This window comes from Nannobrachium achirus (assembly GCF_963921795.1).
Source record: "Nannobrachium achirus genome assembly, chromosome: 23".
In the NCBI taxonomy this organism is placed as follows: Eukaryota; Metazoa; Chordata; class Actinopteri; order Myctophiformes; family Myctophidae; genus Nannobrachium; species Nannobrachium achirus.
This window is the reverse complement of record NC_137830.1, coordinates 22,919,598-22,932,914: the sequence shown is the minus strand read 5'-3', so window position 1 is coordinate 22,932,914 and position 13,317 is coordinate 22,919,598. Positions and strand designations below refer to the sequence as shown.

Sequence of the window (13,317 nt, the reverse complement as noted above, 5' to 3'; positions counted from 1 at the left end):
ATTTCTCAAAAAATCTGCTCCATTCCCTTTGAAATGCATTGGCAGAATCCACTTATCAGCTGGCAGCCATACTTTGGTGTGCCCTAACAGAGTATTTCTAAAGTAACAAATGTGAGTAGGCCTCCTCTGGGTGTATATGGGGTTAATGTTGTAGAGCTCAGGGCAGGGGTGGTGATGATGCAGCCACGTTCAACTCCGTCTTCAACTCTGCAGCAGCAGCAGCAGCAGCAGAGGGCGGTTCTCTCCAGCTGCGGCACCAATGAAGCTCGTGTTCCCGTTTAAATAGTCACTCTCTCCCCTCCTCACTCCGTAGTAGTAGCTGAGGTTCTCTCCAGCGCCATGTTGGCCGTGACGACTCGACTTGTTGTTTACGGAGTTTGACAGGAGCCGTTTGCCTTTTAAAACACCACACACACACACGCATCGTACTGCGGAGGAGGAGGCGGCGGTGGAGGACGACGTTTTTTTGTTGGAGACATACATTTTTGCACGGGTTGCGTTTGGATACGACGGCGCAGAATAATGCACGCATTAATCCACCTGTGATCTGTGCAAGTTTGAAGGATTATAACTGTTTTTTAGGGGAGAACTTGAGCGATCTTTTATCGTTCGATCTGTTGTTTTTTTTTTGTTCTTTTTTTTTTTTTTGGTTGTTGTTTTGTTCATATGTGCAACAAAATGTCAGACGTGCGCCTTTCGAACGCGAGTCCGACTTTGGAGAGGGTGGATCCGGCTCGGATCATCGGCCTGGCCCTGCAGGACGGCGCCTCCAGACCTCCGGTGTGCAGGAACCTGTTCGGCTCGCCGCCGATGAACCTGGACTCCCTGCGCGAGTGTCGGGCTCAGATGGCCGAGGAGGAGCAGCGAAGGTTCGCCGAGCGGTGGAGCTACGACGTGGTGGCCGACAGGCCGCTCGACGTCCCCGCGGGGGAGACGGGCTGCCAGTGGGAGGAGGTGAGCGACGCTCCGGACTTTTACTGCCGGGCGCCGCACGAGAAGAGGCGGCCTCGAACCGCGGACCGTAACGGGAACCGTAATAACCGGGGAGGAGGAGCCGATGATGGACGATCATCCGGGGATCGATCGCCGTGTCGCGGCGACTCCTCGCCCGATGGCAGCCCCAGGAGGAGACGCCAAAGAGCTCCAGGTAAATCGCCCCCCTCCAAACACTGGGTCGGGAACCATTTGTGGGTCGCAGAAAGATTTTTATGGGTCCCTTTGATTTTTTTTTAATTTCCTACATTTTGTTTATTATTTTATGTCATGATGAAATCAAAGAAAAATCGAAGAAATTCCATAAATTAGTAGTGAAAATAGACCATCTACAAGCTCACAATAATGAGCTTGTAGGTCTGCTGTTTTCACTAGTTTCGGTCCCAGGCAAACGTTTTGTGACCTTTAAAAGTTTGGGAACCACTGCCCTAAGCTGTACTGTAAATAACTCAAGAGTGTACGTTTGGAACCAAATGGACCCCATCTCAAAAGTTAATTCAAACGGATAAGGGTCCATTTGGCTGTGCAGATATCGCACATAAAAGAAAGAAAAGGCTTAGCTGTTACATTTCCTAAAATCTGATCTTTGTGGGGATGTGTACGGTGATGCTATGACACGAAGACATTTTTTTCCTCCAAGCGTCAACGACCTTTACTGAGGGGCGTTTGTGATTTGTTTATATATAATATATGTGTATCTTATCCCCCCCCTCCCCGCCAGGTCCTTGTTCAGATGACTCTCCCAGAAAACGGCTGCGCTACGATGATGATGAGGGTGACGAAGATGACCAGTCAAACTGCACAAGGGGTCAGACATTAACGTCTGTGGAAGAGACACCCAGCAAGGCGGACAGCAGGGAGCAACTGGGTTGAGCTGAGGTCAGAAACTATTCATTTTAGATGATTATTGTTGTTGTTATTATGTGTGTGTGTGTGTGTGTGTGTGTGTGTATAGACATATATATATATATATATATTAGTTTTACTAATCACCGTTTAAAGAGACATTCACAGTGAAACGTGTTTTAAAAAATTGCACCATGGAAATCCTAGAAAAAGGATCTTCTCAGCTGTTTACCCACTTGCACTAAACCCAGAGTACTTGAGGAGCACTTGTTTTCAAACCCACTAGGGCCCCTAATTTATACAATATACAATATTGTATACCAAAGGGGCGTGTGTGTGTGTGTCTGTCTGTCTGTCTTTTCATGCATGCCTGCCTGCGCATCAGTGAGGCTGGATGGCTAGTCTCGTCTGGGTGTTTATCTAAACACGCCTTGCACACAGCCCCCCCCCCCCCCCCCCCCCCCCCCCCAACGATAGTAACACGTCACCAGGCCTGTTGAAGTGGTTGCTTTGTTACACGCTGCGTTTGCAGCGCTGACAGTTTGCAAGCACTGTGTGCTTCGCTCTCTCTGTCTGTCTCTCCGTCATAAAGTCTCTCTTTGTGTGATCCGATGCACCCACGTTTCTATGTCTGCACGGGAGACCTCGAGATGGAACAACTGTTTTGTTTGTGTGGGAGTTTTTTTTTTCTCCTTCTTCTTCCCCCCCCCCCCCCCCCCCCTGCAAATGCACCACCATGTAGAAGTGCTCAGATTTGTATTTGTCACAAGTAAAAGGCCTTTGTGCAGACTTGAGTAAAGGTACAAAGGTTTTGGCATCAAAATCAACTTGGCACACAAATGTGCAGATCTGCGAGATTGTAGCTTTTAGATCGGCCTGTAAGAATAAAATAAGTCATGATTGGTTAATGCATGTTCTATACAAATAATCTAAATCTACAAAGTAGCTGAGTAAAAAGTATTTGCATCTGAGATGTAGTGGAGTCAAAGCATAGACTCATCGAAGAATGGAAATGATCAACACAAGTAAGAGTAAATGTACTTAGTTACTTTCCACCACCCCTATTCAGCTTGTTTTCCCTCTGTGCCCCACAGAACCTGAGAGTCCTGTCGCTGGACGGATTCTGTTGCCTTTCTCAGCACCCAGTGGAGGGACCGTGGAGAGAGGGAGAGAGGCGGCCTTTTCTGAGATGGAGGTGCACTGTAAAAACCTTGGAGTTAGTTTTAACTCTGAGAGTGTACAAATACGGGTCCACTCCGTTCCATTTTTGTACCCTGTCAGAGTTACACATCCGTAAGGGGTCCATTTTTTTAGGTTCCATTTGTGCATTCTCAGTGTTGCATGTGGATAGGTAAACACTGAGGACTTTTACGGTGTGGGGTAGGGCTGGGCGATATGACTTCAAATCAATATCATTTCAAAAATATATACGTATGTTGTGAAAATGGCAAGATCTGCAAGCTCACAGTGCACCACGCTGTGACGTGTTCTTTGCTGGTAGATCGGCTATTGTCACTATTTTTGTACACTACCGGACTAATCGATTTAGTCGATAATAAATAAATTGGTAAAAAATGTCTAACGATTTGTCGATGGACCAATTTGTAAAATGTAAAACATTTATCCCTCAAAGACCCTGGCTGTCGATAATGCGACTTACGAGATGAAGACGGTTTTTGGTTCTACATTTTTGGGTTAATTGCCCAGCCCTAGTGTTGTAGGGGGGTGGGAGGGCGGGGAGATGCACAAGCACTGAATATGTACACTATAAAAGTTTTGGCACTCAATTCAATTGCCTCAAAAGCAGACAATGTAGCAGTGTGCAAATGGAGTCTTTTTTTCCTTTTTGCTCAGTTTATTATTATTTTTTACTACCTACCTATACATTTTGAGATGTAGCACATAAGAGAGAAAGCAAAATGTAATATGCTTTTCATACGTTTTGAGTGTGAATTTGACTTGAGAAATTGCAGCGCAGTTTTCTAAAAGATAAATATTATTTTGTACACGTGGTCATGTTGTATCCATGTTCAGGTAATAATTTGATATATCGAAGTAAAAAGAATGCAGAAAAGACAAAATCAGGTTATTTTTTTTTGTGGGGAAAAAAATAGTTTTTTTCCCTCCCTTTTTTTTTCATGGCTTTAAATGGCCCAGTGTTACTGTTTGAAAGGCCCTTCATGTTGATTGATGGTCACACTGTAAGTTAAAGGTGCTGTGTGTGTGTGTGTGTGTGTGTGTGTGTGTGTGTGTGTGTGTGTGTGTGTGTGTGTGTGTGTGTGTGTGTGTGTGTGTGTGTGTGTGTGTGTGTGTGTGTGTGTGTGTGTGTGTGTGTGTGTGAAAAATCTTTGTTAATTGGTGTAAATAGCTCTATTGTGATATCACTCATCACAGAGCGTTTGTTCAGTAACAGGAACACACTCTTTAGTTAACCGTCTGGATACCAATTTCATCCAATCAGGAGCGAGAACTCATACCAGGAAACAGTAGTAAGATTAGAAGTGATGAAGCAAAAGAAAAGAGCAGATTTGGAACTGCAACACTCAAATTGTAGCTGATAAATTATGTTGGTGGTTGGCTTCTGATTGGATGAAATTGGTATCCTTACATGAAAATGTATGTTCTGTTCACTAAAGAGCTGGAAAGACGATGAGACCCCTGTTACTGAACAAACACTCTAAAGTAATGATCGTGATGAACGTATAAACAAATATCCCTTACAGCACCTTTTTAATGGGCTCATTAGGGTCTATATCACTGGGTCTAGCCAACGTTTACATGTAAATCCATATCTCCTATTTTCCCCTTTATTTTATGTTTTTATTATTATTTTACCCTTGTTCAGAGAGGGAATCAAATTTGCCAAAGGTGTGACTTTTATCTGTTTCTTTTTAGTGGGGAGTTGAACTGCTGCGCACTATTCAACCAAATGATAGCAGTATTTGCTATAATCTATCCCTTTTCTTTTTTTGTCAGGAGAAGTTTATGCATTTCCCCCTGACCTCCCTAATTTCCATAGTACGCCGGAGATGGCAGATCTACAAGCTGCAACCATGGTGAACTTGTAGATCTGATCATTTTGGTGCGGACAGCGCCGTATGAGACATATAAATCATACTTACGGTATTGACGTGATAGCCCAGGTTAACATGGATATCTTTGCTCTCTGGTGGAAACCTTGTATGTCCAAAACCGTTTCCTTTAAAAATATAAATAAAAACATTTTAAAATAATGAAAATAGCTGCTCTACAGGTTCATAATGTGTCACATCACCACGAGTTGTGAGGTTGTAGATCAGCTATAAAAATCATACGTTGAAATATGGAGGTGCAAGGCTTCTGCCTGACTGCAACGACGTGATGTGTTGTTGCAATCACTGGGCTACATATTATGCAAACACACACACAACACACACACTATGTGAATCAATAATTTGCCTCCTGTGGCCTCACATGGAAAATGTAATTGCACTATTAGGATTATTATTTTAATTTTATTTTTTTAGGGCAAAGAAAGACAAAGTTACACTGCATTATGAATCTGTGTAAAGCTTTGAAGTGTACCTGTGTGTGTGTATATATATATATTTTCTTGTAAAAAAAAGAAAAGAAAAGAAAACACTGAGAAATGTATACTAACTTATTTATGTTGAGCTTTTTGTGGGTGTGTTTGGCTTTCCAAAGTGGCATTTCTGTAAATATATATTTTTCTTGTTTTTCAAGGTAAATACAAGGTTGCTAAACTGAGCCCAATAATCAATCAGTCATGTATGTTTTATATTGTTTAAATCTGCAATAATTTGATTACAAATAAATTCTGATATGCAGATGATTTCTTGGCTTATTATTTTTACACACACACACACACCTGTAGTCTTTTTTTTTACATATATATACCTCACCCCAGAATGAGTCTTTCCTGACACTACAACGGTATTGGGCCTAAATTAACAGAATTGGGTGTGCACTGTTAATTTAACACTGATCTTTACAGGGTACACTGGCTCCAGAGATTTGTCCCGGCTGTAACTAGGTCATGATTTGGACGGGCTAATGCTTTGGAGAGGCTGTGGAATTTATTGACTGACAACAGTGTTCAACTCCCTAGACCAGTGGTTCTCAAAGTGGGGTCTGGGGACCCCCAGGGGACCTTGAATTTGTTAACATGGCATCAAAACGAGTTTAATCACTTTTAACCCTATACATCGGCTATAAAAGAAAACAAATTTGACAATCTTTGAACGTTCTTTATATTTTTTAAACATTTTATCAACACATTTTTATGGGGGTCCCTTTCGAGAACCACTGGCTTATGTCTATTTTTGCATCAGTTATCGTGCTGACCTGTGCCTTAAAAAGTTCTCACAGTAGAAATGGTTTTCTAATTAGTCTGTTATAAAAATAATATATCCCAGGGAGTGATGTGAATGCACAGTAGGAGAGTGTACAAATGGAACAGGTCCATTTGGTTCCATTTGTATACTCTGAGTTAATTGGACCACTACAGGATTTCTTCAGTGCAAGGCAACCTCTCCCACTCCGGTTGTATATCTTGAGGGCAGAATTTACACACGGCTCTGCTGCTCGTCTGTGCGTTACGTGCGCTCCTGGCTGGCTGACTGGCGCTCGCTCTCTCTCTCTCCCCACCGGCTCGGCTCCATTCTCCTCTAAAAGTTGAAAACAACAAGGGCACGTCCTGAGAGAGGGGGAGGAGGGGGAGCTTAAGTTATTGGCTTTCCCTTTCTCCAATCACAGCGGGAATAGGAAAAGCAGGCCACTTACGACAGCCACTCAGCTGGTAGAAGGCAGCCGGAGTTGAACTCGGGACAGTACAGGGTGTTCTTTTCATAAAGCACACACCTCCGAATTAGTCTCATTGGCCGCGTCCCCCCCCCCCCCCCCTTTCCTGTTGATACGGGCTAGAGTAGGAGTCTGCTTCTGTGACACATTTGGTCTGCCTGTTTTGTTTGCAGAGAAACAGAGAGAGATAGAGAGGATTAATGTGTGTATGCAAAAGCTGAAATAGGTAGAATTGTTGCAAAGTAGATGAGAAGATATTTACTGCTTAAGGAAATTCAGTGTTACTTTACAAAGTCCAAGGAAAATGGGTTTAGTCTGTGATTTAGTTTGGTCATTTCTTTATCTCCCTTTCTAGAAAAGCTATCTTTTCAGTAGCCTATGTGACTGACTGACATATTTGGGTAAAAAAAAAAACACAAACTGATATACGGTATGTTCTTCTTTTACATATATGCACATCATACTACAGTTTACACACAAATTGAAGCACCCCCATAGTCCATGAGCCTATGCACTAATCCACATTTTAGCAACAATACATTACATAAGAGCAGGGCCATAAGGAGCAAGATGGGGCCAGGGCTCTTAGAGTATTTTCGGGCGTGGCATTTGAGATCGGTTTCAACTTTAAAAATCATGTTAATTTGTGTTGATGAATTACTTCAGACATGTCCAAAGTCTGTCCCGAGGGCCAATCATGGCCCACAGCTTCCTTCCTAAAATGTATAGTTTATGGCCCAACAGTTTAGTCATATGAAATTCATACATTGAGTGTTTTGGAATTACCCTGGGCAGATAGGCAATTTCTCAGTAGAATTGTTAAGAATTCCTAACTGCTTGTACCTTATGTTCTCAATATATGTGTGTGTGTGTGTGTGTGTGTGTGTGTGTGTGTGTGTGTGTGTTTGTGTGTGTGTGTGTGTGTGTGTGTGTGTGTGTAGATCATGTGTACCGATTTTTGTGACATTTGAAGAAAATATGTAGGAAAAGGAGCAAAAAGTGTGTTTTGCGTTTCCTGCGTTCCTGAAGTAAGGATATGGTTTCTTGTTTTTAAGAAATAGGCTCCTCCCACAAGTTCTGCAAGGCGATTACGTTGTCGCGTCGCTCCAGAGATCGTTTGTGTTTCGTTTTGAGAGGGTCGTTCCCCCTGAAAAACACGTTTTGGCATGAAACGGTTACGTTTTGCGCGTTTGTGGCGCCCCCTATGGGTCGAACTGGAAATGCTTTTGGGGATTTGTTGAATATCCCACCCGTGACTTGTGGTTAAAATTTGGTGTTGACTGGATGTTTCGTTTCTGATTTATGGCTACTTCTTACAAAACGGGCTCCTCCCGCTAACTTTGGAACCCTGTTACGGAAGAACGGTATGGACTATCGAAATATCCTTTGAATATGTTTATCGCATGAGTCCATAGATCATGTGTACTGATTTTTGTGACATTTGGAGAAAATATGTAGGAAAAGGAGCAAAAAGTGTGTTTTGAAGAAAATTCAAAATGGCGGAAAATCTATCATGGCGCAAATGGGCGTGGCCTATATGGGGAGATGCGTCATGACCCAAGGAATCCAGGGAAAACATATTTTTAATTTTCCGACCTACGGTTCAAGAGTTACAGGCCAAAACGTAAAGTGGGGTGTTATGGCGCCACCATGCGGCCAAATGACACAATTATTTTTTATTTAATCCTTGAAACCATTATGAACCTCCTCTCCAAGTCTTGAAACTCTAGCCCCTATGGTTTGCGAGAGACAAATAATTGAATGTGAGTTTTTGCGATTGCCATTATAAGTCAATGGGGAAAATTAATTCACTAATAAATTAATATCAATTAAACTATTGAACCTTTCTCTTAGCAAGTTACTAGCCCACTATTCCCGAGTAAGCCGGTCGTTTTGACATATGGCGCGAGTGTGTGGTGGCAAAACTGTGGGACTAGTAGCGTGCCGAAGTTTAGGAAGTTCAGGCTACATACGGACAGACCCACAAAGCTACGTATAGGGAGCCTGTGTTTCACACAGCTCCAAAAATCACACCTAGCGAGCGGTGCTATTAATTAGTTCATTTTCATTAAGTGTCCTGCGAAGATTGGCCAATGTGACCCTGGGCGTCCAACAAACTCACTCATTTATGCCTAGATGTAGGCCACGCTTCAAAGCCTGGACAAAGCCAGATGTTGGAGCTTCTAGCTCCTACCAGGAGCACCGCTCAAAAATGATATTTGTTTCTCTCTTTCTTTCTTTCTTTCTTTCTCTGTTTTTGAGCGGTGCTAACCGCTCCTACATCTGACTATGTCTGTCTGTCTGTATGTATGTATATTCCACACTTGGCTTTTATTGGCCAAGCTACGCAGGACACTTAATGAAATTAACTCATAAAAAGCACCACTCACTTTTTATTAAATCTGCCTAAAGGCCTTTCAGACCTGGTTACATGTGGCTACACTGTCATAGCGCCATTTAAACATAAGACAGTGTATTGGACTGTACATATAATAGCAATGCAGTGCATGCATATGACAGACACCCCTGAATGACTTGGACCAGTAGCAGGACAGGACGGCGGAACAGAATGCACACCTGGAACAAAATTGCCTTCACATGACACTTCTTGTGTTGGTGACATCACAGTACTAACAGCCTATGTTTTAAATTGGCTTATGTAAATGCATCATGCCTGAAGACAGTGATTCTCACAACATTGACATGTTCAACTCCCTAGACCAGAAGTTCTCTAAAGCCCCTTTTCGACTGCTGCTTTAGCACCACACTACATCACACTACACCACACCACACCGCACCACATAAAACTATCTACATTTTCCATTACACAAAAGTACCCCATCGGTAAGAAACAAATTGACCTTTTATCGACCTTTTAACTGATTATAATACAATATAAATTTGTATCCTAAATTATAATACACTATAATGGATTATAAAAGTGGTTATGACACAATAGAATCTATTATCATGTATTACAACTATATCCTGGTGATCTAAATGAAAAGTCAGTGAGTGATCAGTCATTATGAAGTGTTTGGCCTAGCTCAGACCTACTCTGGATTGGATACTTTTTAGTACCACCTTCACACCACTCTACCCAGGTCCTTGTAGTGGAAAACCTGGCACAAGTGGGCGGTGTGGTGTGGAGGGGTGTGGTGTTGGGCCTGTGGAAAAGGGGCTAAAGTGGGGTCTGAGAGTCCTTGTGGATGTACCAGGAGGTCCACCGTGAAAATTGTTCATATAGCATCAAAGTTAAAGTTAAAACGCTTTAACCGTACAGTAATACATTGGTTATTTGAAAATAGCCGATATACAAGCCCACAAGCGGAGACAGTACAGAATAATATGATCAATAATAAATACATTCATACAATTTCAATGTAGGCCTACTAGATTAAAATAGCAAAGAACAACATTGAGTACTATAAAAGGAACCTTTTACAACTCAACTGATTGATGGTTATAGGTCCAGGTGCTATTCAGCCAGCTCTTTATGAAGGACTTGAAGTTAACAATGGAGCGAAACAATGCCACAACATAACAACACAACTACGAGTGTGAGTAAGCTTGCAGCTTTGACCCTGATGTAGTCAAAGCATCTTTGTGAAACAAAGAATTAATATCTGCAGGCATAATCGTTATTTTAAGAAATCTTACGGTTGGTGTTACATCAACTTGTTGTTATGAACAATATATTGCTTGTTGTGATTCAAATAGATACTGTATTGTGGTCGTTTTGTAGCCAGAAACCCATGTCATGATTCTCACTTCAAAGCATCCTTTCTAAGAAGTCAGACTTGTATAAAGTGGTCAGTGGTCTAACTGGTAAAACGTTATTTTCTACCTCCGAAAGGAATACTTGTTTTCTTCCACGTTGAAGTGACTCATGTCAATAAAATCACCGGCTGCTCAAAGGAATGAAAGTTGTCCGGGGTTTTCCATAACTGACAATAGGTCCTGGCCATTGAAACGCCTATTTCCTCTACATTTCCTCAATTAACCTTCTCTGTGAAAGCCAGTTACCGACCAAGAGTTACGAGTTGGGGGACCATTCATGTGGATTTTTCGTACTCTTAAAGTCGGAAACGTCCCAGTTCCCACTTGGCATGAAGGCACTTTAACACCCTAAACACAGTGCGCTACAAGTTCATCGCTACACAGTATGTCTACACTCATCCCATCACCATGAATCTGTCCCATATAGCGCCACCTTCAGGCCGATTTTTAAAAACACATTTTTGGACACTGCTCCTACAGATTTTGCCCTAAAATCACGAAAATCACTACACAGCATGTCTACACTCATGTCATCAACATGGATCAGGAAGATTTTGGAAAAACACATTTTTGCCCTATTTGTGGAGATAAGCGACCTACGGTCGCTTATCTCCCGATTAGGGAGTCTTACTGGTAATATTGGACCTAAGATGAGATTTAAAAAAATATCTGTGGTACTACTGTAATGTCAATCTGAGGCATGGAACAATACAAAATATGTATTTTTATTTCTGGGTGTGACCCTCCAAGGGATGATATATTGCTTGTTGTGAAATATAGCTTGTTGTCAAATAGATACTATATTAGGGAAGTTTTGTAGACAGAAACAGTCATAAATCTTTCACACGTCTACGCACGTCTTTCCAAGTAAGTCAGGCTTGCAAACATGAATGAATGAAAGTTGTCCGGGGTTTTCCATAACTGACAATAGGTCCTGGCCATTGAAACGCCTATTTCCTCTACATTTCCTCAATTAACCTTCTCTGTGAAAGCCAGTTACCGACCAAGAGTTACGAGTTGGGGGACCATTCATGTGGATTTTTCGAACTCTTAAAGTCGGAAACGTCCCAGTTCCCACTTGGCATGAAGGCACTTTAACACCCTAAACACAGTGCGCTACAAGTTCATGATTTCTTTTTAAACTGGCCAATGTCATAAAAAGGCAGCTCAGAAGGAAGTGAAGAAAGCATTTGTGGCCAAAAGGCTGCCGTGTTTAGTGGTCAGGTGGGTTGGCTGTGTGCATTTTCAGAGAATGTTTATTTTAATGTTCAATCAATCAAGTGTTGTGGCTTAAAGGAGTCATCCAGACCAAAACACATATAGGGTTAAATCTGCCTTTTATCATACCCCTTCATACCTGCTTTAGTCGATTTTTTTCATAGCTGCCCCTGTTGCTAGATTTCGGCTGCCCCTGTTGCTAGATTTCGCGGGCTCTCTCATAACTAACACAGTGGATTGTCCTTAGGCTAGTACGGTTATTTCTTTAGCTTCAAAGTTAGTATTTTTTTATTGGATTGTTTGTTTACACAACGTCCTAAGACCAACCACACCGCTGTTTTGACCTCAAAGGCACAGGCCAACTTTAAGTTCCTATTTATCCGTATGACAATGAAAACATTTTGTTGTTATAATATAATATCTTTATATTTTGCCAATTATTGAGAATCTCTGCTCCAAAACATCATGGTCAGCGGAGGTGTCTATCGCCTTAGGTGTCACTTGTGGAAAATAAACATTTGTCTTGGCTTTTCAAAGGTCGGAAAAATAGAATATTACAGAAGCTGAAAAGGCCTTGGATTCTTTGAATCATCTGAAGTTATTATGTTGAGGAAAGACAAACAAATAACAACGGCTGGTATTGTGCCAAAACAAAGATGTGCAAGCATTAGACAAACACCAGCAATATGTAATACTGAGTTCATACAGTATTTACTTTAATTTTGTGTTCTTTTGCAAGGGTTTGTGTGTGTGTATAGCTGCCTACACACACACACAGGCTGTCTCTACACACAGGGTGCCTCTACACACAGGCAGGCAGGTAGTCATGGGGATTAGCCTTTATCATTGTTCCGTTTGTTCATAAACCTGATTGTCTTGGAGAGGTAGCTATTTTGCTGCCTATACTGCCTGTGGCCTTGTGGCTGCAAACTTAAGCCACTTGCCAAGGGCCTTAATCTGACATAGTTCATGGTTTTTGGTAGGCCTGCAAGCTTTGCTGACACAACATACTGTACATCTTGATCTTATACTATCTGCACGATCCTCTGCAATGCTTTGCGGTTGAGGTACCTTTCCGGTATCAGACAGTGATCCAGACGGTCAAGGTGCTCTCAGTGGTCTCCGTAGGCGTAGGAGGACCTTGGGCCCCGTGCCAAACTTCGTAAGTCGCCTGAGGTGAAAGAAACGTAGCTGTGCCTTCGCCACATGTGAAGAACTTGAAGTCGTTGACCCTCTCTACTGCGGCGCCATCAATATGGTGGTGTCCCTGTCATCATCATCATCAGTGCTCAGGCCTATCACTGTTTCGTCGTCAGTTAAATTGAACAGTAGGTTGGAGCTGTGCATGGCCATGCAAGAGTGGGTGTACAGAGAGTGGAGAACGAACTAAAAACACAGCCCTGGGGGCTCCTGTGTTGAGGGACAGAGAGGCAGATAAGAACACTAGCTCTGGTCCATAGCGTTAGAAGGAGTTCTCCTCAACGCTATGTCAGTGATGATCCGGTGCGCCAGCAGGAAATGCTGTGCACCCTCTCGTCTCTAGTAAAAATTAAAAATAAAACCCATGTATGAAGTGAGCGGTGGATGTGAGCAGTTCAAGTTAAGTTTGTGTGTGTGTGTGTGTGTGTGTGTGTGTGTGTGTGTGTGTGTGTGTGTGTGTGTGTGTGTGTGTGTGTGTGT

General features: G+C 42.4%; 1 protein-coding gene across 1 annotated transcript; it reads left to right on the top strand.

The window, feature by feature from the left end:
- The first annotated feature begins 271 nt into the window (after positions 1-271).
- On the top strand, positions 272-3,539 carry LOC308308648 (uncharacterized protein). The gene is made up of 3 exons (XM_080754089.1): positions 272-1,147; positions 1,715-1,872; positions 2,934-3,539. The coding sequence occupies exons 1-2, from the start codon at positions 667-669 to the stop codon at positions 1,864-1,866; spliced, it is 633 nt and encodes a 210-aa protein (XP_080610215.1). The 5' UTR covers positions 272-666; the 3' UTR covers positions 1,867-1,872; positions 2,934-3,539.
- Positions 3,540-13,317: the final 9,778 nt, after the last annotated feature.

Excerpts from the sequence above, each read along its gene's own strand:
- LOC308308648 (XM_080754089.1), top strand. The coding sequence starts at position 667 with ATGTGCAACAAAATGTCAGACGTGCGCCTTTCGAACGCGAGTCCGACT. Across the intron at positions 1,148-1,714 it reads GAGACGCCAAAGAGCTCCAG|GTCCTTGTTCAGATGACTCT; the intron begins GTAAATCGCCCC and ends CCTCCCCGCCAG.